The sequence below is a fragment of the Dromaius novaehollandiae genome, chromosome 19 (assembly GCF_036370855.1).
Source record: "Dromaius novaehollandiae isolate bDroNov1 chromosome 19, bDroNov1.hap1, whole genome shotgun sequence".
Classification (NCBI taxonomy): Eukaryota; Metazoa; Chordata; class Aves; order Casuariiformes; family Dromaiidae; genus Dromaius; species Dromaius novaehollandiae.
This window is the reverse complement of record NC_088116.1, coordinates 7,783,196-7,809,480: the sequence shown is the minus strand read 5'-3', so window position 1 is coordinate 7,809,480 and position 26,285 is coordinate 7,783,196. Positions and strand designations below refer to the sequence as shown.

At 46.8% G+C, this 26,285-nt stretch overlaps 1 protein-coding gene across 3 annotated transcripts in view; it reads right to left on the bottom strand.

Annotated features, from left to right (window-relative positions):
• The window catches only part of AP2B1 (adaptor related protein complex 2 subunit beta 1), an 81,183-nt gene that overhangs the window by 9,767 nt on the left and 45,131 nt on the right, over positions 1-26,285 (bottom strand). For 2 of the 3 annotated variants that reach the window (XM_026107243.2, XM_064523366.1), the window contains exons 15-19: positions 16,075-16,116; positions 14,015-14,161; positions 12,582-12,727; positions 9,584-9,713; positions 729-813 (exon numbers count right to left, since the gene is read on the bottom strand). In XM_026107243.2, the coding sequence (XP_025963028.2) occupies positions 729-813; positions 9,584-9,713; positions 12,582-12,727; positions 14,015-14,161; positions 16,075-16,116 (550 nt within the window). The remainder of the gene's footprint in view (positions 1-728; positions 814-9,583; positions 9,714-12,581; positions 12,728-14,014; positions 14,162-16,074; positions 16,117-26,285) is intronic. The other variant, XM_026107244.2, reaches the window with a different exon arrangement.

The following is a 26,285-nucleotide window of genomic DNA, read 5'->3' as shown; positions in this document are numbered from 1 at the left end:
ACTCCTGGCTCCTCGCAGGACTGTAGCATTAATTAAATCACCCTGAAAATAATACACGGTAGAGACAAAACAAACAAACAAAAACCCAACCTTTCGGTCATGTTTTGCCCTGCTGTGGTCAGATCCAGGATTTGCTCCTACAATAACGTCATAGTCTTACTGTAAAAGCAGCAAAGCTTTGATGGTTTTCAGAACCCTCAAAGCAAAGATGGTCTTTACCATATGAGCTGTTTACAAACTAAGAACAGGTGGGATTTGACAAGAAGGAAGGAGACCCACACACTCAAGATTATTTTATAGTGAAAATAAAGATGCTGCTTTTCCAAGCAACTTCCCAGACAATTCAAAGAACAATTTAATAAAGGAGAACAGGAACACAAGAGTTGCAATGCAAGTGTTATAGGGGAAAATCCCAGATCCATTTAAGTTAGCCATCCCTCCAACAAAACCAGAAATCAGTCTCAAAGGAAAAAGATCCACCCTTTGTCTGGCAGAGAGGGTCAGAGCAGAGGACTTTGGTTCTGGAAGCATAGCTCTATGGATGTTGCAGGACAACGGGGGTAGGCTATCAAACTGCTGCTAACCACTTGAGGCTGCTGAGATACACTGGCATGAAGATAGTGGCCAAGCACACGTGAATCTCAGCCATGGGACAACTGGTACCCAGTTGGGTGCTGCTAGTACAACCTGGCTTGGGGAGGCTGACCACAGACCTAAGCAACACTCACCCATTTTGCCATCCTCTACGAAAAGCACGTTGAGAGGAATTAGGCAGCTGAAGTAAAAGACATCAATGTTGTTTTTCACAGCCACCTGTTACAGAAGAAACAGGGCGGGTTAAAGCTGCTATGTTGGCTGGAAGTTCAAAGGGATCCCAAGGCCTTGCACAGTTGTTTCCTACCATGTATGCAGGAGCGCTCTCTCCAAGCAAAGGCAAACTCTGAGCACGGGACTATCTGGACATACATTGCTGAGCTGCAGGGTAGCTCACAGACAAGGATCAGGCTCAGTCCACCGCACTCGCTCCATTTTCACTAAAAGCTGCTCAGTCATCTCCTGCGAGCATCTCACCATGCCGCGTCAGAGCCAGTCGCACCAGCAGGGTCACAGCCAGCATCTTTGCTCGTTTCTACTCTCATTCAGCCTTTTCCTCCCCTCATTTCCTTCACCTCCTATATATGTTCATCTATTCCGGCTGCATGCAGCTACTATCATGTCTGTCCTCCTGTTGCACATGAGCTTCTTTACCTCCTGTTTGTCACCTCACCCTTGTAATTCCCAATCTCCCAAACCCCACATAGTCCCTTGTTTTATCCCAGCGTCTCAGCTGCTTCTGAACGAGCAGATTCCTTGCTTAACTCTGTTCCAGCCTGGCCACTTTCTACACAGCTGGAAGCTGGTCTGCTTCTGCTGCACTGTCTGCACACTCCTGTAGTCTCCCCTAAGTCTACTGCCTCTACCCTCGCGCAAGCCGGGCAGAGAACATAGGTGGGTCTTTATCCTGTGCTTGGCTGCAAGGAGGAAGCTCTGCTCTGCAGCAATCAGGGCAGGTAGAAAAAAAAAAAAAAAAGCTCGCTTGACAGAAGACTTAATCCTCAGTGTCATTAAACTCTGTCAGCTGGGGAGATGCACTGGATTGCCCTTTCTCACCCATGCTTGCCACATTACTGACTAATCTCTGCTAATGTAGAGAGCAACCTCAATTCAGTTTTCCCCAGGCTGAGAGCTGATGGTACAGCAGGAGCAAACCAGAGGTCTGAGAAAGTGCACTGTCATAACAGAGCACAGAAAACGTAGCTGTGGGCTTTTTTCTATGCCGCTCACGCTCTCCTCACATTATCCAGCATAGCGATAACCCGTCGCCGGAGTATAGCTCAGCAGACACCTGCCATTCCTTGCAATGGAGGAAACTTAGCCCGTAAGAGGGACCTAGAGATGAGATTGTGAGGAGAGCCCTGAATTTCAGTGGCTGTTTGAACTCCTGCTTCCTTTGAAAAAAATCCCAGACAAATTCTCCAATCTGTCACCCAGCTGAAACACAAACCAGACCAAGCTGAAAGCTGAGCCAAAGAAATAAATTTGCTGCTGCAAAGACTTATGCCAAGACAAACTCTGTTCACATTAATAATTACATGCATTAGTGTTTTGCTAAGAAAATCTATTGCCCCATAGCAGCAGGTTTAGAAAGAAGCCCCCAAGTGCCTGTAAGAAACAGCTGTGGATAGACACGGAAGGGGAATAAACCAGAGGATTCACACACAAGGCAGCTGGTTAGACATACACGCGAGCCAGAGCTCAAGTGGTAGGACACAAGGTTCCCAAACGAAGAACACCTCCAGCAACTGGGAAGGTCTTGGAAGAGCAAATAACAAAAGGTGGATGTGACAGTCTGCGGGGTTTCTACTCTCAGCCATCGTCAAAAGTAGTGGCTTATATTTAATTCCCACAGTGTAAGCCAGCTTCAAGAGGGGATTAGTTTAAAGCCTGCTAGAAACATGCAAATTACGGTGCAACATTAAAAAAAAAAGAAAAAAAAGAAAAAGTCCACATGGCCCTCTGTAACAGGGAGCTGTCACATGCTTTGACTGCTGGCGTCATATTTGTGAGTTTGAGCGTTGAGAGCTAGAACGGAATATTACAGCCTGCTCTTTAACATCTTACTGCTGCGAGAGGCACCTAAGCCAGAGGGGCAACAGCAGATTGCTGGATGGACTTAAGCGATTCACGTCTGCAAAATGTGATTAAACAGAGTCTGGGTGAGCAGCCAAAAATGCACCTCTGAATCTCGGAGGGGAGAGTTCTGGAAAGGAAAGCAGGGTAATCATTCTAGACGCTACGCTTGGATGTAACAGTCATGGTGACAGACTGAAAGAAGGAAAATTTAGGCTAAACCTTCAAGAAAACTTGTCAGTGAAAATTATTAAGCAGCATAAAATTCTCTGGAGGAAGAGAGAAGCTCCAGTGCTTGGAGTATTTAAAATCAGCCTTGACGATGCTCTCAGTAAGGTGTACGGTAGCAAAACAGCAAAGCATAGCAGGGACTACACTGCAAGACCTAAGATCTTTTCCAGCTCTGATTTAATGATTAATTGCCTTGCCATAGAACAACAGAGATTAGTTAGCTTTTGTAGCTAATTGTTGTTGCCATACAACAGCAGCTACCGAGGAGAGGGGCTGGAGAGAAGCGCCTTCTCTCCAGTCACAGCTCTAGAGGCGCACACCGAATTAATATGCTAACCCTGTCCCTGCAGTTATAAAAATGCTATAAAAAGGTATCTGCTGACCTGCTTCTCAACTCTGCAGAAACATCCTGAGTAAGCTGCTTTGGCTGTACTCTAGGGAGCTACGCAATTAATGTGCTCCAACGTGCAGTTCCTTCCCAGTAAAGCGCAGCAAGCCACCCTCCAGCCTTCCTACCAAATTGCATCACTGGCTTCTGTAACAACATCAGGCATCACCATGCAAATATCTGTAACCATGCAGAGGTCAGCTGTTACAAATAACTGCAAACAGGGAGGGGAAGAGCTACAGTACCCCCCCCCCCCCCATGACCTATAGCACTGGGACAAGACCAGCAAGTTTTTCTGAGAGCAGCTTCCATCATGCAACACCACATCCTTCCCCCCTCGAAACAGCCAGGCACACAGCTGCTGGTGCTCCAGTCCCCAAGACCTGGTCCATGCAAAGCAGCCTGCAGCTAGCTGGACAGGAAAAGTCACACCTAGAGCAGGCTTGGAGGCCCTGCCAGCTCATAACACCTTTCCAAGTGTCTCAACCTTTTCACTGCCACATCAGGAGCATCCAGTGCCACCTGACAGGCTACAAAAGCAGTCTCAGGCAGAAAGCAGATCTGGACCAGAGCTTGAGAGAAACTGAGTAGCTACATTCCAAAAAAATCTAGTGCTCCTTAAGTGAGAACACGGGTCTGTGACAACCAATGACATTTAAAATACCAGTAGCTGAGAAGTCTCTCCAGGTTTGACATGCTTGAAAGGAACCTCCACTTGCACTCAATAAATCCTCTAGTCCTGTGGCTTTGCAACCCGCCAACCTGCACATGGGCTATTAAATCTTTAACAAGACCTTCAGCCTCAAACACTTCAGAGTTGAGACAGAAACATTTTGTATCAAAATGGCTTTCTGTCTGCAATCTTATTTGAAAGAAGAAAAAAATATTACTGCCTTGTGAATTCAGTCCAGCAGACTACAAAGCTGAGGGATAAAATTCAAAGGTGCCAGGTTTTCATGTGATGCTTCACTGCTGAGAAGGTCTGAGCCCACTGGAAACTGGCACAAGGTCACTTATGTCCCGTTAGTGATCCTCTGACCAGAGCAATCTGTGCCTGGAGAAATACCCCTGGAACATGTTTGCTCACCTTGCACCATGAGAACCCTTCTCATGCCCTTTCCTGCTGTGAAACCCTCTGATGGCCAACACGAGGTATTCTGAAGAAGAGGCACCTCATGACAACAACGCCAAATTATTTTCTTCAATAGTGTAGGTTTCCAATGCTTTAAATCCCAGACTCAAGCATACAAACTAACTAAGTTGGGTCTGAAAGCACACACAGATGCTTTCCATCAGCAGTGAATACACAACATAACCACTTGGAATCCCATTAGCACCTACACTAAATTAAGGATTTACTTAGAGTTTGGTTTGGCTTTAACGTCTGGTAACAGCCAAGCTGCTAAGGCGAGAAGAACTCTCCTCTGCAGAGTCTATTTTACCTCTGCCAGTACAAGGTCGTGGTTTATTCTGTGACAGTCTGCTGCTCTGGCTGTCAGATGCCTCCAGGGAGTGCCATCTACTTCACTTCATTTTGTTTGACAGGTCAGGCTCTCGGGATCCCACAGGCGTTTGACAGCCGCTGCTAGCCGGGTGCTCTACCTACAGGCACGAATCTCGAGCTCGGGCAGCGGAGCTGCTTGCACGCACACCAAGCGAGGCGGGGTGATGCACCCTCGGCGGCGGCTGTCACCTCCCCGCACGCAGTTTACGTCAATGGTCAGGGAACAGTAAGTCACTGGGGAAGAGCTCTGCTCTCGTGTGTCTGGCTGTACTAGAAGTTCAAAATGCACATTTTATCAAATGTGCTCTACCGTGTGCCAGACCTGTCCTTAATCGGGAAGCCAACAGCTTTCCACAGCACAGCTAGGAACCGGCTGCAGACCCAAGCTGTGATTTGAGTGTTTTCTTCAGGGAGCTTTTCAGGGAGGGCTCTCGTCTTTGCTGGAATAAGACCTTGTCACTAGTGGAGGCTGTCAAAAAAAGTCTAGGCAACAAAACCAAGCGGACACCTTCCACTTCCAGTCACCCAGGAAGTCTGTTACGTTGTAGTTGGTTCAGTAAGTTTGACCCAGCTCACACAGACAGATATTGCGCTATGTATCAAGCGGGCTCTGAAAGTAGAATATCTGTTGGGTGAACTTGCTGCTCATGGCAATTCTCAGCCTTGTTTTTATTGAGTTGAACGTGTGAAATCTGTTTCAAACTACGAAGGCTCTGCCTTTGTGACCTGAGATACATCAGCACTTCTCATGAATGAGACCTCCAGCACTGCCGCATGACAAGTGAGAAGTGGAAGAAAGGAGGAGCACAGGTGAGGAGCTGCAGCAGAACTGAGCGCTGAGGGACAAGTATTAACAAGACCAACCTTTTCTCATTTGCCTTTGGAAAAATATTTTTCCAAACACATTGGAAGAAACAACTAAGAAACATTCTGCAACTCAGACGGCTTTAGCAGCAAGGGAGAGGTCTGCGTTTCCAAGTGTCACTTTCCAGGAAGAAATGCAGTTGGCAGATCAGTCCCTTCCAATGCTCACCAGTCCCATCCGGATCATTTTAAGGGCCTTCTGGGAAACTGAAGTCATGCTTCTCTGGGCTGCGAGCTCAGCAGTTCCCCCAGGCAGTGCCAGGAAATGGGACGCACTGGCTTGATTTTGAATGTTTATCCCCCGAGAACGCCAATGCTCCAGGCTCAGGCAGACGCACTGCTGCTCCGGGAGTCTCTAGCTTGTTCTCGAGTGTGTCAGCTCCTGCAAGGAGTTACCATCTCACAGTAAAGACTATCGGATCTGTGCCATGACAGGCCAGGCCTGATGCCCGAAATTCTCTCAGCAGGCTGGCTCCACTTCACCCGTTTCCAGGACTAGGGGAGCAATTCTTGTGAACTCAAATGAATGAAATTGAGTATTCCTATTCCACAACATTTCACAGCCCTTGGAAGGCCATTTATTAGGAACAGTGGCTCTCTGTCATAGGAAGGCCCCCATCCCAGGCATTTTCTTACTCCAAATTTGGCTCTAAGCCCAGAAAGTGTCTGGAAAGAATTAAGATCCCTCGCAATGCAAAATCAGAATCCATTTTCTTCTTTGAGAGCTCAAGGTCTCATATGCGTGGTGGCAAAGATACTCCGTTTCTCCCTCCAGTGACAACCCTGATGGGCTACAAGTCATCACACGGGTTTCACAGCTTTGACTGTGACAAGGCAACAACAGGACCCAAATAAATCTGTGCAACTACTGGAGCTATCTGCCTGACTGGCAACCGAGCCAAGGCTACCAAACACTTCTGATGGTCAGCACAGCCTCTCTCACGCCTTTGGGCAAGAGCCCGTAATTGCTTGTACTTGCCATGCTGTGCAGAGGCAGCTCTGGGCAGGTGGACTGCAGCACCCACCAGTGCCAGGTAGTCTCCGAAAGGCTGACGTGTTTGCCAGCTGCCATCCCCAGCAGAAATTAGCAGTGCACCAACCACCACCTCAGACTTTCCTTAGCAACAGGCATGCTCCGAGGGCATCCTGACAGCAGCTTTTTTTTTTTTTTTTTTAATCTGTGAGAAGTAAAAGAGATGAACCAGAGAGCAGGGACAGGAGTCTCTTTAGCCTACAGTGCTCTACCTATTCTGACTTTGGCTTTATCCTTTGACCGCGTGTTGAATCTGACTGAGTCTTGATCTCAACAAGTCAAAAATGTTTTCATCACTACTGTAGGATGGGAAGGAGAAGCCTGCTAGTCACTACCACACGCAGCAAGACGACTGGCAAACGGAGAAGTCTGTTCGTTTGGGCACCATGGTTATATTTCATTTAAGTAAGCCTCTGAAAATATTCCAGTCCTCCTCCCCTTTTTGTAAAAATGGCTTTTTGTTAACTTGTCAAATGGTTTATTTTTTTTCTGTGATTACAAATGTTAAGATTGCTCTATTTCAGCAATACAGCTGTATTCAGGGAAAGAATAGAAACAGTAATCAAAATATAACCTGAACAAGATTTCAATTCATTACTTCTGAAATAGTTGCCTAAGGAATGTACTATTGGCCTTTGAAGTTTCTGATTAACGTGACAAAAAGTTGAAAGCTATCAGTTTGGTTACCTCAGGACCTATTCTTCTGTTACTAAAGCAAACAAAAAAAACAGACTAGGAGATGAACATAAGATCCTCCGGTTGAAACCAACCATGAATTCTACCTTCAATGTTTCCAAGCTCAGAAAAATTGCATTAAGCAAACTCATCTCGAATTGAGTGTTTTAGTTCTTCAATGAATACAGACACATTTGGATTCTCTACTTCTATATTATGCTATAAATTGTTCCCTAAGTAGGTCACCAAAATGATTCCTGAATGTTTCAAGACAGATAATTTCTACGCTAACTCACAAAACATAAAACCAGAGCCTTGGCTGTCAGGGCAATGACAGATCTCCATCAAACCCACTGCTGTCAGGAAAGTAAGGGAAGTGCTCTTTTTAACTTGGCATCTGCGATCATGATTCAACTCTTTGCAGAGAAATATACTATTACTCCATATGGCAGCTTCCCCAATTGTAAAAGGGCAGCCAACTTCTATGGCAATGAGATAGCTAGCAAATTAGCAACTAAGTCTGGCACTAATGAATGCTCTGCTGTCTCAATATAAGGTAGCTGGAGGTTTCCTCACATGCTTTCTCTTTGCTTTGTTCTAGCAGAAGATGCTCCAAGAAACAAACTGTGTTCTGATTCCTCCAGAGATTTAATAACCCAAATACTTCATTTCCTTCCTGATCAAAGGAAGCAGCAACTTGAGAATGCCTCATTGAGGGAGTCTCCAGTGTTATGGAAGCAGATCAGGACTCACAGCTCCTGCACTTCCAAATTTCCTTCAGAGAAGGCAGAGTTTACAGCAGCTGACCCAAACGCGGTGATGTAACCACATGCTTGTGACCTGGATGCAGAGGGAATTCAGCTTTTCCACGAGCCCCAAGAGCTCTTTGTGAACGACAGCACATGTAATTCATTCACTGTCCACATGCTCCCCTGATCACACGACTGAGCTCAGAGTCGGAGTGTAGGACTGCTCGTTTGAGCACCAGAGAAGCTATTTCGAGTTGTTTGCCCAAAGACTCATCAATAAGTCATAAGCCCCAGAATGGAAGTCAAAAGAAGTGAAAAAAATAGTTGCTCAGACAGAATAAATAGTAACTTTGTCATTCTTTTAAGCTAAAAAGAGTATGAGCTGCTTCAAAAGGAGATATATTCCCTTCTATGGACTGCTACACTACAAGAAACCAACCTAGTTCCCATGTCCCCTAGACATGAGGTGAGCAAGACATGCCACAGTACAAGTTAACTGCGCCTTTGGGATACTGGGAAAACCTTCATGGAGGACACAGCTACACAGAGCAGAGACAGGCGTCACTTACTGAGCTGAACTCCAGAGAGTGACTGCACAGGACAGCAAAAGGGAAGAGCCTCCCCAGGTGGGAAATGTGCCTGCCTGATGGTTACTTCAGTTAGAAAAGCCTGGGCAAAACCAGTGCCCTTGAAGCATGCCAGTTCTGACGTAGCCAGTCTTGAGTCAAAACCGGAGGAAAACACCTCCAAGGAACTGTCTTGCCTAAGGCAGCCCAATCTGATAAAAAGCCTCTTCTAGGGAACGCAGACTGCTCTACCGTCCCCAACACACATAGAACAGCTTCATTAATGAAACATTCGCTGCTTCTGTCATTTCTCCCTTGCTTTTCCTAGAACATGTCTTGTTTGCCTTAGATTAAGCGATCTGGGGCAGAGAAGTGCCAATGTCTTTGGTAAAGCACCCTGGAAGCTAAGAGCACTAGAGAAATATTAATCACTCAGCAGTTGCCATCTTTCCTGCAATTCCTTTAATTCTCTCAATTCTTGCTGACATCTCTCACCGTCTGCTTCACCACAGGCATGTGCTTTCTCTGGTCAGACCAGCTCTGGTTCATAAGCCCAACCAAACCTCATGCCCTGTTTAAAGCAGCACGTTGCTGGAGCAGACCAAGAGGCCTGATCTGCACAGACGCAGGAAGACAAGCAGTGGGGTTGAGGCATTTGAAAAAGCATGTCACAAAATTCAAGAAGTCCCTGCTTCAGTCTTGCCAGGACACATCAGAAAAAGGAACAGGAATAAGTTTTGGTCAGACTCACAACCTACCACCATATGATATTCTGGCTCCACAGAATTACCCTATATGCACAGCTTTTTCGTACTAAGTGTCTTACCACATGCTGCTGGGCAAAACATACTGGGCTGAGCACCTGCTGGTCTCCGCCCCTGCCTGGAACGAGACGATCCTTACCTGTAGGTTGTTCAGAGGCTCCATTTTCATGACTGGTCCCAGGGTATTGAGAGGCAGGGAGACATCAATACTTTGGTTTGGCATCAGAGGTGTGTGAATGGCCAGCGGGGTGCTTGGGATGACCCCAAAGCTGGGCAAGAGAAACACAGAGGTGATGACAGCAGCACTGCATTGCTGGAGAGCCCTGGCCTGACTCTATGGGGAAGATGCCAGAGATGCTGTCCCAACACCTCTTCCTTCTGCCAAGCACAAGCTGGTTCAGCTTCCTACCATTCCTACCATTACTCCTCAGCTGTGCCCCTGCTGTTACCCCACAGAAATGAACACAGCTGACAATTTGCACCACAGCAGGTACTCAAAGTAGGACACGGCATAGGAAACTGGATCAGGTCAGTCTCCGTGACAACATGCACATTGTGCCCAGGGGACCAGCATCTGGGAACTCTTCCCTTAAGTCCTGCATGGCATTGGTCTACCTGCCGAGCAGCAGCCTGCCCAGCAAGGAACAGCACACGGACTCAGAAAAACAGGGAGAAAGACTCAGGCCTCTGGGCAATCTCCTACAGAACTGCAGAGCACTGAGTATACCACACATGGCAAGGCTGTTACAGTGTTGGGAGCTATAGAAGAAGGAACTGAAGCTGATACAGAACACAGACATAACCAAGGAGTAATATATAGTTTGTAACAGCAGTACTATGGAGTAAACAAGTCAACGCAGGCAGCTGTCTGGTTCTGGATGCCAACACCTGGACTTGACCCTGGTTCTGTTGCTTGGTTTGAGACTCCTTCAGCTGGGGACACATACCACCATGGCAATGTGAATGTTTACATGTCTCTCCAGTCCAGCCAAGAGGCTAGATTAATTCTACAGGCACCTCTTCTTAGTGCAGAGAAGAGGAAAGGCAGCTAATGCTGAACATGACACTTGGGTACTATGTACTGGCTTATACTCAAAAGTAGTTTGAAGTACAGATGCATGACAGTTTGGTATCTACTTGTGATCACATTTCTCTTTACCAGAATTCATGTTAACTCAGAGAGGACAGAGCATCTATAGGAACATATCAAAGATATATAGGCCTGCATTTTTATTTTATGCACCAAAAAAACAAAGTTGCTTCTGCACAAAATTAGACACCTGTGTATTGCATATGCCACTGTTTCTGAAACCAGATGACCCTTTCTTGGTTTTCCTTAGCTTTCAGCTCTAGGGAGCTGCAATGAGAATATTTTCAGCAAGAGCCTAGCCATGGGATTTGCCCTTCTGCAGCCATCTCACCTTAGGGGACATAGAAAGCCCTACTGTTTTCCCTTAGGCTCAAAGGAAGTTGCATTTTGCTACTAAGTGGCAGTGACAATACAGCACACCAGAGCTCTGGGGGTTTTCTTCCCTCCTCCCCACCCAAATGCTTTACCCCAAGACTGCAGTGAATGTGATTATTAGCAACAGGAGGGGGGAAATGCAATAGAAACTTCCCAATCACAGATTTAAATATTTAAGCCCAAAGAGCCAGGCCTCTGCAGCTCCTTCCAGTGCACAAGCCACAGTGGAAAGCGGTGAGAGGAGGACAGAATTTGAATAGTAAATAGTAGTAGATTATATGTGGAATGTGTGTGGATAGGCTGGAAAAGGAGAAACTGCTGTTTTACTGCACAGCATTCAGACTTCTTACATTCTTGGGAGGCACCGTGTAGGTGTGGCTAGAACAGAGCTTGATATATGGAGAAAATCAAGAGCAAAATGCCTTCTGGGGGGCCAATTTGCATGAAAAATTTGCCTACAGCAGCCTTGCAAAACTCTCCAGAAAATATAGCAGTCCAGGGAGAGCATTTACTAAGACTTACTTAGCATAATGTCTTTCGTAAGTAAATATTATTTGTCCCAAGAAATCCCAAATTTGTAAAGCCAACAGTGATGTTAAAAAGACAGTTTCAGTGGCTCTCTGGCATAGAGAATCCCTTTTCTGTGAAGGGATCTTAAGAAATAAGGGGAATGTTTCAGTCACGTCTCCTTTACAGTCTCGACAAGAACCAGCCTGGTCCTTGATGTACTTGCTCAAGATAATCTATAGCAAACCACACTCTATGCTCCATGACTAAGAAGGGTATTCACATGACGACGCTCAGGTCGTGCTGCCACGGCACATCTTTCGGCCGAGATAGGCTTCCACATGCTCTAGACATTTGAGAGGCTGCTCCTTCTGACAAAATTATTTTTCTGCCAATTGCAGAGAAAACACGTGCCACGGGCTCTTACTTCAAAAATTCTTCACTGACAAATAGCTTTATTAACAAGACCAGCACTTCCAGGCAGTTTGAGAGGCAGCACAGCATCTAAGGCAGGAGGTATAGGCATGAGGGATTGATGTTTCTGCAGCTCAGATGCTTGCCTGTTTATGCTCTCCTCAGGGCACTTGCTGGCTACAAAAACACTAACTTGCCTAACAACTCATGAGGCTGCTTTAAAACTTTGCAGAGATTAAATGGGGCAGATGCTGCTTCAAGCTAGGAGAAAGAGGGGACCACCTGCTGCCTGATTCCTCACTGGAGAAAGAAAGCTGCAGTTTGAGCAGACAACTGAAAAACAACACAAATTTATCAATCTGTATTTTCAGCTGTTTCACTAAACTGTGGTCTGATGGAGAGCGCAGGCTGTGTCTAGCAGCTGTTTTCATGACTGAATTACACACCTATGTAAAGGCCTGCCTGGCTTGTACAAGTAACTCCTTGCCAGAGCTACCCTGTTTGCTCTCCTTCCCTAGCCAAGCCTCAAATGATCTTTTATGTTCTCCTGACCAGTAAACAGCAGTCTAGCCAGAGCGGGACCAATATGCAGGATGATATGATAAAGGCAAGGAGGTTTGCTCTGGGGTCCTGCCCTGCCAGTAGACCAACTTGCTCATAATGTGCTGTATCTAGCAGCGTAGACACAGACTCCTTCCATGGGAACATTTGATCTTTTTATCATAGCAGACTAAGTATATGGTTTTCTTACCTGTTCTTGTTAAACTGAATGGCAAAATCGGTCATGTGCTGCAAAGCCTTATTGGTAAAGTTCATCTCCATGTAGATGTGTCCCTGCCTGTGACTGAACGTGCCCGAGATCTCCAATCCTTTAGCCTTCACTGCAGGCAACCAAACCTGAAACGGAAGAGACCTCATTCAGCGTAAGAAATCTGGCCTGAAGATAACAAACAAGCGTAGTTTTCCAAATAACAGAAAAGGTCCCGAGTTAGGAAATCCAGCTACACTGGCACATTAAGCCCACAAGCGCAAAAGAAACACTATAGGGAAGATAGAACATGGGGTGTTGAAAGGATCAAGCTCACCAACAAGGAATAAGCTCGCTGCTCCTAATCCATATTTGTTTACAGCACTCACGTAAGAACTCAAATATACTAAACATTAGTGTGCACAAGAAACAGTCAGAGTTTGTGTCCATCACACCAATATGAGACTTACCAAGTCTGTTGATGGACAGGCTTCTCCAAGGACTTGTTGGGCTATTAGAGGCAGGACAATGCTAAAATTTGAACCAAATAAATCACAGGGCTGACACTACTCATTGTTCGGATTCTGGATTCCCAAAGCAACTTTGTGGAAAAACCCGGACTCAGATTTGAGAGATTCAAAAGGAAGTACTTCTCATCTCAAAATTACTGGGTTCTTTTGTAGTTGGTTTTATTTGGTATATTCCTTGTAAAGAGCTAAGTACAAGAAGCTTCATGTATGCTTTGCAGTACCTTGAGATCCTAGATTTCACAGGATGATTGTCGTTTATTCACCCATTGACTACTTAATAAGCGAGCAAATTTTTATTTATTGCCTTTCAGGTATGAAAGGCTAACCCTGAACCCCCCAACAGCTGCTCCACAGCCTGTTGGCAGAACCATGCTCTGTATCTAACAAACCCTCCAGACTAAGCATGCTTCAGTCAGTGCATCTGCCACCTATGTCACTAATAGACATCTATCCACATTACACTGCAGCATGCTCAATCCCCATCACACAATTTTATCTTTATTCAGAGAAATGTAACATGGCAGTGAAGGAGTCTATGAAAGTTGTAGCTAATGACATCCTGCCCTCAGACTCCTGGGGAACCTTGCTAAAAGTTAGGTCTCCAGGAAAGCTGCTTCCACAAAGCTGAAATTCTCACAGCTTCTATAAGCCATTCCACAGAATAATATTGTTACAGGCAAAATGAGGGAACTGCTGAAAAACAGAAGTCTGTAACTAACGCTGTCTCCACCAAACCATTACTCTGCCTGGGAGAAACCTAGAACACACCTCTGATGCAATGCAATTGAACTAAGATATCCCTGTAGCACCAGAGAGCAACAGTAAAGAGGACAGGCGAGCAATCTCCTACTCCCTGTTGCCTAAAGTATTGCAATGTACTGACAGAATGTTCTTTTTCTTACGTACAGACTTTGGAGCCACGTATCCTCCTGGGGCCATGCCTATACCAGACGAGAGTTCAAAGAGATCGTTGAGTCCGCTGCTCACCACCGCTGGGGTGGGTGAAGGGGCAAAGGTGGCTGGCACAGAAGAAGGAATGTAGGTCTGCCCCACCTGGAGGAGTGAGAAAGAACAGGCACTGATGAACATCACATATGAAGAACACTACTTATTAAATAAAGCATGAACTCGGGCAATATCCTGAATATTTTAAAGCCCTTTGCAGCTTCCCCGCTGAATTATCAATAGTGCTAAATAATGCATTTGAATTCCAAAGCTCTTGGCAACTAATCGCTACACTCTACTGTCACCTCAACCACGCAATAGCCTTCACATCGTGATTACCGTTCCAGTTATCTATTCCCATTATGGAGAAGTCTTTCTTCTCCATCTTTCCTTCCCCAAAAGGCAACGTGCTTTAGGGATCAATCATGCATAAGCCCAGGGAAAAGACAAGATACTTCAAATGTTCTCCCAAGTATGACAGTCTTTGGGAATCGGCAAGACTTCGCACATCCAGAAATAATGTGTGAGTCATGACCGTATTGTGGATTCCTATCCAAGGCCAGAGCTCTATATTCTTAGCACTGTGGTCAAAAGGGTTCATTACATGAAGCAGAACTAGTCTCATGTGCCTGCCAGAGGACAATTTTCTGCAAGAAGGGCAATCTCTTCCCCTAGCACTGAAATGATGATACCAAACATTGGTATATTAACCATTACATGCCCAGCTCCAGGCAGGACAGTCGCACTCAACTTAAGCACCCACGTTCTCTTTACTACGAGCAGGAAGAACTACATATTTAAGAATAGGATTCACCACAGTCAGCAGCCCAGAAACAGGCAGAATGACTAAGGCAGGCAATAGGAAACACTGAGGACAAGTCTGGGTCTGAAATCTCACTGCTATTCTGCATTTAGGAACCTGCCTGAGATGTGGTGCTTTAACCAAACCTTTAGACAGGGGGGACTGGTGGTTTTACCGAACTGGTAGGTAGTTTTAACACTTGCCTGTGAAGATGAGGACCTGCCTTTGTAGGTGTGAGCCCTGCAGAGCAAACATCTCCCACTTGTTGGGTGTGCTACCTGGGGGCTACATGCAAAGTGGAACACAGGTTCTCCTCTGCCCTCAAGCTGAAGTTCGAAAGGAGCGCAAGGGAAGGGTTCACAGGGAAAGGAGGAACAGCCATAACAGCAAGGGTCCCTGAAAGGCCCTCCTTCCCGAACTGAGTATGCTTTTCCCCTTAAGCTGCTGGCTATAAACAGCCCTAGGAGGAAGGACTGGAGCCTTCTACAGGGGGTTGCTCTCAGCATGGGTTGGAGGTGCACTCTCTCCTGCCTGCTGTGTCTCCAAGTCATCTTGCATCCTTTTCCCACACTTCTCTGGAAGAAGGTGATATGCATTTGAAGCCACGGGTGCTTTGGAAGTATCCCATTTCTGGGGCAAGCGCTCTAGGTCCCAGTGATGCCACAGAACACAGGCACAGAAAAGGAGGCTGCTGGCGGGTGGATTTTAGCACTGATCATGTGCAGTATGAAAGCTCAGAGCATTTCTGCTGGATCCTGACTTCCAGGGAGAGTCTTACACGGCTTTTGAGAGGAAACAAGCACTGAGCCATTCAGTTCAGACAAGCCTGTGGTGACACTGGGTTACTGTAGTAGCAGAACAGGTTTTATGCGCAGAGGCATGCATCATTGGCCTTTCAGCTGCCAAAGCAGTTACACAAGGACTGGGATATTGCCGACTTGAATACCTGTGCTCAAACCTTTCCCTAGCTAAGAGCTTGGAGAAAGGAGAGCCAAGCAAAGTCAACAGCTCTGGCCCTTGCAGCTCTCTGAGTGCCCAAGTGGTAACTTCCTTCAAAGCAGCATAGGTTGGGACCTGTGTGTTTCAGCTGCAGGTGCCCATGTTCAAACATTTTCAGAGATTTAAGCATCTTTAAACACATAATGGGTAAGCTTGTATTTAAAAATCTTGAGCTTTGGGCAGCTTTTTAAATTGGGGAAAAAAATGGAATGGCACTTACTGCCGGACTTCCTCCAATGCCCCCGCCAAGGTCACTGCCAAGCTGAAAGAGAGAAGGAGAGAGAGGAGAGAAAGACCGAGTTCATTTAAGCTAAGTGTCAGATGGCAGAGCAGAGCTCACCTCACTGCATCGCTGCAAACACGTCTCACTCGCTTGCCACGTACAGGACAGACAGAAATGCTATGATGGGAAAGCAGAGGGAACAGAGGGGCTTTTTTGTTGCTTTGTGAACAGAACTATTTGGAGAACTGCTCCACACACCTACTGGAGAAAGGAGCATTTTTCCAGGTTAATAAGACCAAAAGCTCACCCCGTCTTGAGCCTGTCATCTGTATGATAAACTCTGCACAATTTTTCATGTTTCATGCATCAGTGCTTTTTCTTCAACCCACAATACTGGCTGCCAGCAGTCCTGAGCAGCTCTACAAAACCCAGTGGGGTAACCGAAAAGGAATGAAAATCAGACTGACAGGAAGCTCACTTCCTGAAAGCTCGAGATTTCTAGGGAACAGCTATGAATTACGGAAAAAACACAATGCAGCTTGGCTATGTTCCTCTGACATGCAGCTCTTTTCAATAACCAGGAAGAAAGAGGAAGGGATACGTGCTTCCAGGTTGCTATTACAACAGCTCACATAGACGAGCCTTGTTTTCCCTCTGAAGACGGCTGCCCCTCCTGTACAGGGCACAAAACCGGCTCTGAGATCTAACAGGCTGCTCCGTAATAGCAGAGACCTTACAGTGCAGCAGGACATTGCAGTAATGATCTCTGCCAAGCTACACAGCTACCGTTTGAGGCGACTGAAATAGCCGACTGTACACCGCCCGTGCAGCCTTCGTCTCCATGCTCTGTAAACAGTACGTCCTCTCTGGAGCCCTTCCTCCAGATCGTCCTGTGGCCCAACGATAAGCTGTCCTACCGTGAACTCCCTTTACAAAACCTCCATACCATTCTCTCAGTGCTAAAGCCCACTTTTTCAACATCCACTTGTCCTGTGTGCTTGAGAGACCTCAGTGCCCAGGACAGGCTCCAAAGCTGACTACAAGTGCTGTCTGCAAGTAGCACATAGCTCCTGTGAATATTTATAAAGCACTCGATGGATGACCGATAGCCAGGAGGAAACAAGCAGAGATCTGCAGGGGTTATTCGCTACAGAGACATCTCTAGGCTTATCTGTGTGCTATGCTTTTGTTTACAAGACCATGGTATTTTTTGCCTGGTGCACAGTTTCTTGTCACATGCGTAGCACGGATCACACCCTGGCAACACACACACAGGACGAAGGATGTGCAGTCCCATGGGGACTGTCACCTCTTCTGGCAGGCCAGAACAACAGCTCGCCTCATTAAAGGCTTTGATCTTCCATATGATCAAGGTATACATGAGGTTTGGGGGGTTTGTTTGCTTTAGGAGAGCACTTAAAACCGATTCTAGGTATGTTATTCAAATATGGGCGGATGTAATAAAAATATTTTAAAAATGCACAGCATGGCATAAAGCAGAAGTTGCCAGGAGTGTGTGTGCATAGAGCCAGAAAGGCCCCAATCCTATTCCTCAGCACAAAACGCCTGGAAATTCAACTTGGTTCTGAGCCCTCCAAACCTATTTCCTGGGGGATCTCATGGCAAATGCATTTTACTCTGGTCAAGAGATACCACCAAGCTTCACACCTCTCTCTCCCTCTCTCTCCAAGGACAGGTGAAAAGGATACAGTGAGTGAAGAGCAGCAAAGTTGCAAGGCAGTGACTTACCAGAAGATAACTAACCACCAGAAAACCCATAAAATTTGACAAATTCCTTTGTTGTTCTGGATCCCCCTTTTATCTCCTAGCATCTCTCTGTCCCCCATAACCCATAGGGGCCATCTGATGCTACCATAAGCAGGTGTTAGAGGAGTACAAATCACATGCAAATCACCTTTTGTTAAAAAAGTTGTAAGAGCATCTTTCTATCCTCACTTGAGGTCATGGCAGAAATTCATAGGAGGTCCCTCATCCTCTGCAACAGCCCTTTTTTCATACAGACCCATCCTTTTGCAACCTAGGACAGAATAGGGCACAAGTCCCTGTCTTTCTTAGCGTATTTAAGAGATGGCAGATAAGACTGATTCCAGAGTCAAAAGAAGGAACAGCAATAGACCAAAGAAAGCCAGCCAAAAGATGCAAATCCAATTAATACCGAGTTTGTAAAAATGGGACTTATTACACTGTCAATTTTCCCCCACTGAAACAGCCTGGCACAGCAGAGTTTTGTTCTACAGGCTGCTCTCAAGCCAAGCCATATTTTAGATGAATATATCAGATCATTTATGCATTGTTACTGGCTTGCTGAGGAGTAATAAATGCAACTATTACACCTCATCCCTATCCATGGTCTTGTAGGAAATGAACTTCATACTTTTGCCTTTGGACTTTACTGCCTGTCAGTATAAAGAAAGTAGAGAATCCAATTCATTTCCAGATATTACAGTACACATGGAAGATTTCTGGTACATCATTGTCTGAAGCAGGAGAAAGACTAGTTTATCAAGCAGGAAGCATTTTTACAAAGGGCATTATGGAAATGACTGAATAATTCTGCATAATCAAGCCAGATGTTAACTATTCTACCATTTCCTACTACACTCATCACAAGAAGCTGCAGGCTAGGAATCCAGCCTCGAAGAAACCAATACACTGGTATGCATGCGTTCACTGCAAGGGAGGGAATAAGTGACATATTGGAGTTGCTCAAGCTATCTGCAGGTCTTCCATTTTCCCAAGCTGTCCAGCCTTGGGAAAAAAGTAGGATTTGGATTTGCTGTTTGCCTTCAGAGTTCAAGTCTCCACCTCTCACCACCTGCAAGGCAGAGAAAAAACTCACTGGCCCGGAGAATTTATCATGATCCTCCTTATATTTCTAGATTGCATCCAAATGTCTCTTTGTGGCAAAAAGGAGCTGTCTTTCCAACGAAAGAAAGCTCTGACCTGCTTGTCCTGAAGCCCAGCTTGACTCAGCAGGAGGGGTCTGCGGGCAGGAGTCCGCTGCTCTCTGGGCTCCTATGCGTGGGACCAAGCACTGCTGATGTGTGCTACAACACAGCACTGCACGCTCCAAGGAGCGGGCAGCTTCACGAAACCTCCATGGGCAGAGCTGGCCCTGCCTCTACAGCGAATGGAGGAGAGGAGTGACAACATACCAATTAAACAGAAATGAAAGTAAAAACTTAGCAAAGAATTCATCAAATAAGCTCCAAATCGGGCCTGGGGTGCACTATTCAATGTAGCAGCACAGAAGTGTTCTCCATTTTTCCTGGCTGTCACCTTCCCATAGCACCTACACTTCTCCTCTAAGGTCCACTTTACCCAATCCCCCCAACTCCTGCAAGATGCCAAGACCTAGTTTTACTCTGAACTCAAAAGATGGAAGCGACAGTCACAGTGATGTGTATGAGTAACAGGGGAGGAGGAAGACGGAGGGAACAGGAACCAATTACCCACTGAGTGTCCTCTCCCATCTGTAGTGACAGGCAGAATGCAGAAGGAAAGAAGCAGATATTAGTGAAGCGTGATGTGCTGCTGAACCAATTCCCAAGGACTGGCAGCTCTAGTTAACCCCTTCCATTCATTCAGACAGACGAGCAGCCACTCCGGCGGGAAGGACAACGCGAGCCTGCATTACATGAGCAGGGAACGGCCCCGCTCGCGGATCATGGTGAGTAGAAGAGGACTGCGTTAACAGCCACAAGCCCCATCTAGGCTGAAACCCTCGCTATTAAGGCGGAGGGAATGAAGACCACCACCTGACCTCAGGACGGCTGAGGGTCTCTGGGGACTTCGTGGTAGGGAACTTGCAACACTGCAAAGCCCTGCTCCTGCTCCTGAAGTTGGCAGGCTGCCTCTTGCTAAAGAGCACGGAGCCTCTCTCCGTGACACCGCTGCTGGCATGGAGCAGGGGTGAACAGGTGGTCTCAGCCACCAAAGTTCTTCAAACGAGAAGTTCCTTTAATTCCACTGCACCTACGAACCCATCTTGTCCAAACAGCAGTCTAGCAGCTGCACGGACTTGCAGAAGAGGCCAGGCTCTACCCTACGGGAACAGAAACAGCACCAGCGCCTCTTCAAGCTGCATCGGCATCTTTGCTTTGCGTTAGTTGGCTCGGATGGCATTGCAGCTGCTCTGCAGTTAGAGTGTTTGCCCTGTAATTTCAGCTCCGTGTAAGCAGTTACGCTGACTTATGCAGCAACTCCAGCATTGCTGCACTTCATTAGGAGGGTTTATTTGCATCTTAACAGTGGCTGGTAATGAAGTGACTCTGCTGAAGTGCTCATGTGATACTGAGGGGTTACAGGCTTCTACAATCGCTTCTGCAACATGACGTGAGGTATTTGGAGCTCCAAAAAATAACGGGAGGGTGGAGCCAGGGACAGCAGCTGCAACGGCCATTGTTCAGCGACTGGATTGTTTTGCGCCCGCAGCACAGCCGGGGCTCTGAGCGCGGCCGCGCGTTTCACGGAGCCAGGATTCACAGGCCAACGGGGGCAACCGCTGCCTCCCCCCTCGACTGAAAGTTAAGCATCGAGGAGCTAGATTAAAACATGCATTCTCAGTAACATAACAGCAAAGAACACAGGATGTTTTCTGACCAAAATTCAGGTGATGTGGTTGACTGAACAGCTGAGAAAACAATTACTAGCAGGCCACTCGATCTGGGCTAATTCTGGCACAGACACGAGCTTTACTGCATGAACTGCATCCTCGGACCTGGGGGGTTGCAGACGTCTTGTTGCAGACTCAGGTGTGGCTCGCACCCAGGCGTTTTCGGTACCTTGCTTACTGCCCTTTCTGTGCATCTGTTTCAGAGCAGCCGCGGCAGGCTCGCAGAGCAGAAGGGCTATCGCCCAAACCGAGCCGCGTCGAAGATGGAGGACAGGTTACGCAGCCGACACCTGACCACCAGCTTCAGTAGCACTTACTGCTAACGCTTTGCCACGCTGAATGATTTCTAACAGCAAATGAAACTAACTGTTTTGATTTCTCAAAGTGTCAAAAAGCAATTCTGCAAAGCTCTGAGTCTTATTACGCTTACAGTAACAACCTGAACAGCTTTAAATCGGGTAGGAGCGAGCGACCCACCAGAAGAGCTCCTGCACCCTGATAGCGGGAGCAGACACATGCCCTTTGTCAGAAATCCTAGCAGACGTCCTTTGTAGCTCGTCACACCAGAACAGCTGATGAAACGAGGCTCGCAGCTCGTTGCCGGAGGCCAGAAGAGCACTCTGGGGACATGCTGGGTCCGCCGTATAAATGGGCATATGGTCTGATGCAGAGCCTAGCCGCTCTTCGGCTGTGGTGCCAGGGAAAGGTGGATTAACCAGATTCCCTAAGATCACACACAGCCAGTCTGGAGAGCCAGGAGAGGCATCCGGCACCCAGCGCGGACTGAGCGTCCTTTGTGCTTCCAAATTAGAGCAGGCTCCTTATTCTGACAGTGCCACAATACAGACAAAGCTAAAGCCACTCAAAGAACCAGCTATTCATAGACGTACGCAACTCACTTAGTAGAAAGCTTTTGAAAAAAAATAATCGGTGAGGCCCTAATCAACTGCAACTTGTCAGTGTTATCCCCTGAGGCCAGACAAACTCCCCACTTAAAAGCAGCCAGCCAGAGAGGGACAGGTACCGCCAGCAGCCCCGGACAGGGGAGGACCAGCCAGCGTTCAGCTCCAGCTCTACCTCCCCGCATCAGAGCACGTGGAGTGGTGGGACACAGCCCTGAGTGATGCTGAAGAAACCTCTGGGGTCGATCCCTCACTATCCAGCCTGATTACATCCGGCTGCACCTGGAACAGCCACAAACTACCACGACAGACCAGGTATTGCAGAGAAGTCTGTACATCCAGTGTTTATTAAGCAGCTTTACAATCCAGGGCATAAATCAACCTGACCAGCTGCCAGCCTTGAATCAATAATATTCTTGTAGATGAGTGGCTAGAGTATTAAATAAAATCCTTACATAACAAACAATCCAAGCCTGTCCATTGCTACAAATTTACTGCTCTGCTTCAGGATTTCAAGCCAGCCTCTTTGGCTCCCTGCCACAGCGTCCAGTCCCCGGGAAGCAGGCAGGCTCACCGTGAGCCGCTGGATACGCCGGGCAGCACCCGGACCTCACGCCTGCCGCATTTTCACAGCGACTGAACACACAAAAAGGTTTAAAGACAAAATGACCCCCGCTCATTACAGCACAGATGGACAACTGCTGTCCTACAGAGAGCTGCATCAACGATAAACCAGAAGCTGGAGGGCTGCGTATAATCTGCACAAAGTTTAGCCACTCGGAGCCGGTGCAGAGGGGAGAGGGCATCAAACCCGGCTCTTGGCACACAGAAATCTCATCCTGGAAACCGCTCTGTAGGCAAATTCCGCTTCTGCCACATTAGTGTCTGCTATCACTGCTTAACGCTTTGGAAGCCGAGAGTCAAACAGCTCTGTAACAGTGGGCTTGATCACCATTTCACAGAAAAGAGAGCAAAGCAGAGAAGAACAAGAACTGCCCAGGGTTACAGACAGGAGCTTAACCTGGAGCAGACTCAGTCCCGGCTCTGTTAACCAGAGAACAGCTCTCCATAAGCTGTATGGCAAGCCTGCCCTGATTATAAGCAAAGCATAGCCTGTTCTTGTACTAAAGGCCTGGTATTTTTTTTTAATTGTTAATGCATGCTCAGCATCTGTGCATGCACAATATGCACACGTTACATTTAACACTGATTACAGGACTTACTATTGAGATAAAATACAACATATTCACCGAAGAAAATTAACCTATCAAGCAGCTGGAGTCTCACTGGTTATGGGGATAAATATCTAGCAATGCTGAGGAAGGAATTCAAGTGAACAGTATTAATTTGCAGTTTATCCAGTTCTACACAACGCAGTCACCATTCCAACGCCTGGAAGAAAAATTCCACAGTTTAAGAAATGGAAATGCAGAATGACATTTGTTTTAGAAATTAACACTTGGGTTGATCTTCCTGGGTTAGTCTCATTGGGACTTCCATTGCACGAACATCTCTCCGAAGACAGACACACACTCCAAAGAAAAGGAGGCAATATCAAAAGTACAAGAGCCACCCCCAGTATCCAAGGGAATCGATGCATGACACTGAGTGAATGTGACAAAGTGGCTGATAATCTGCCAGCAACCTATTCCAGACCTTCAGCTGCCTTTGAGATGCTCGCACCACTGACGCAATCTCACCATCACAGCCACTGGTTTCATGCATCAACTCCAAACACGTCCCAAACCATTTTCTTTCACTGTAACGCAGAGAGGCTTATTTATACATCATACAGTTACTTGCAGAATGGAAGCAGGATCTGGGATTGTTCTACTCTGACACGTCACTGGACTTTGTCCCAGCTCAAGCTGTAAGATGACGCCAGAGGCATGAGACAGAGCATACACTGCATTTAAAAAGCTTGTGTTCCCCTGCCTCCCCGCAGGTCACCCGAGATCCAGAAGGGCTGCTAGTGATTAGCAGAAAGGAGATAGAGCTTGACAGGAGAGGTGGCAGAAACTCCATCATCAGGAGTCTTAAAAATTACACCAGACAGAACCTGTTGGGAGCGAGTAAACTCAGTCCTTCCTTAGATTAGGCCCCCAAAAAGCGTGGTTCCAGTACTCTTGCTTAGACTCCTAAGACAGCGGGAGGAATGAGAAAAGGAAGCAGCTAAAGCAGCATACACAAGAGGCTGCACTGGCATCCACAATCAAACACGGCTGCTTTCTCTCAGCGTATGGGCCAAAGCGAAGTAAATGCCTCCTGCTTTGGGAAGAGGAGAGAGACTGCTCACATCGCCCCGAGCTTCATGCAATGGTATGGGTGTCTCATTCAATCTTCCCAGCAAAATAAGGGAAGAAAATGAATTAGAAAAACTTTAGAGTAATGGAGAGGGAAACTTCATAGCTGAGAGAGAGGTAGCAATGTAATATACAGAGAAATGTGTGGATGAGCTATCTGGAGGAGAAAGAGGAGATTGATACACCAATAGCCAGAATGCATACTGATATACTGATAGCCAGAGTACACATAAGGGTAGAAGATGATTTATTTAGGATTCCAAGCCCAGTAATTGACTGCATGAGCAGCCCAAGTGACTGCCACCCCTGGCTCCTGAGCATTTTTGACTCCTGGTGAAGGATGAAGAGCTCAGCCCTTCTTCAAGGAGGCACCCTGGGAGCCTCAAGCCTTGTTTTTAAACACATTTCAGCCACCTACCACATATACAGAGCAGGCATGTGTGTACCTGCATTTTGAACCCATGTGTTTTTTTGGCACTGCACAAACTTTGCTTAATATTAGCCCAGGATTAATCCAAATGCCAATCCCCTTGACAAGCCATGCAGTGCAGAGAGACACTGCCCAGCAATTAAGCTAATACCAGGTTGGGGTAACTCAGTTTGGTACTTTCTAAACACATGCCCACAACAATAAACAACAGCACAGATCACATTCTCTCACACGCAAACCAGGCTGATAAAGAGACAAGAAGCCAGCGAAATACATAGATTTATCAGGACAAGGTTCATTTATACATGTGAGAGATAAGGGGAAGGAAGGGCATTCGATGCAACAGCATTCCAACAGAAAGCATTCTGGGGGAAAACAGCCTCCGGATTTTGTTAGCGCTCCCCCCACCTAATAACTTAATAACTTGGCTGAGACGGTGCTGGCCCACACGGCCTGGGGCACAGCTACTCCCCTGCCCAGACACAATCACTTTGTTAAGTAAATTCCTGGGGCTCTGTGGTGTTATCTAAGGCTTGAGAAAAAATATGAAGTAAAAGCCTAGTATCATGTAAACTAACAGCTCTACTGCCAAAGGGGGTCATTAAATTAAGTCCAGTGAGCCAACCATTATTTTTTTTTCCCCAAACCAAGCTTTAATCCTTCTGCTTTGCCTATTTACCTACCTCTGACTACTAATGACATACAAAGGGTTACAATAGATGGTCCGCAAGGACAGTATAGACAGAAATTTAACTCCTAGCCACTCTGAGTGGCCATAGATAGCACTGTTTTCTGCGATGCCTGAACACAGAAGAACCCACAATTTGTTAGCAGCAGCTCTTGCAACGCAGAACAAAGGCTGCGAAGGTCACTGCTCTGTGCTCACTGCCTGCACTCCCAGCAATTCCAGCTGAGACCATTTCCCTAATCCCCTATTCCCCTAGTGTAAACAGCAGGCTCCAGAAGTGCTGTTTAGATGGCACAGACACTCGAGCACATCTGACCTCAATGAACACCACTGCCATTAAGGGGTAGATTGTTTCCAGTTCATTAGCTCATGAAACGCTGGAGCTGGAAGTGTGCTTAATGTCTGCTTTAATAAGATTATGGCAGCCTAAAAAATTCTTTGGCAAATAAGGATTTGTTGCATCAGGATTCATCCAGCTGCCTCCTGCTTCAATTATTCAGAGCCTGATTCAGAACTGAAGAGGCACCTAAACCAGGCATGCAGATACCCTGAGACAGCGCACTACAAGCCAAACCTCAAACCAAAGAAAGACAAATCTACTGTGGACCTGAAAACCACCAAGCTGTGTTCACTAGGGTGGTCTTAAGTCAGATGGCATGGTGCAAATGCAGCTAGACTGCTTCTTATGCCTGCTGGCAAGACAGCAGGCTGCTAGCTCAGGGACCCATGCACTGCGCTCCCCCACACGTGAGCAGGTCTCGGGCTAATGATTACGTTCACCGTTCCTCGTTGCCCAGCTGCCGCCGATGTAAGAACGCAGCACTGAGCTCTTCTCTGCGCTGTAGCTGTCATCCCCTTGCTAAGTGATTCTCTCATTACAGCTTACGCCCAGCTGCCACCCCAGAGCAGAAGCAATGTCTATTTATCCACTGACCCTTTCAGTAACACAACACCACCTCGGGAGCTGCTGGGGCGAGGGGAGGGCTACACGCAGAGCGGCAGAGCGCTTCCCTCTTGCCCTAACTGTAAATAAGATGTCACCGATACTAAACCATGACATACTCTGGAGAATACACAAGTGGGATGATGCAGGGCTATGGCTTGCAGCACTGAGAATTTTTGCAATGAAATTTAATGGGGTTAGGAACTGGATGGAACAAACGCCCTTTCGAAACGGAGTCAGAATAATTACAAAGCATTGGGACGCTTGAAATCTTTGTAACAACTTTCTGATTTTCTTCTCCAGACA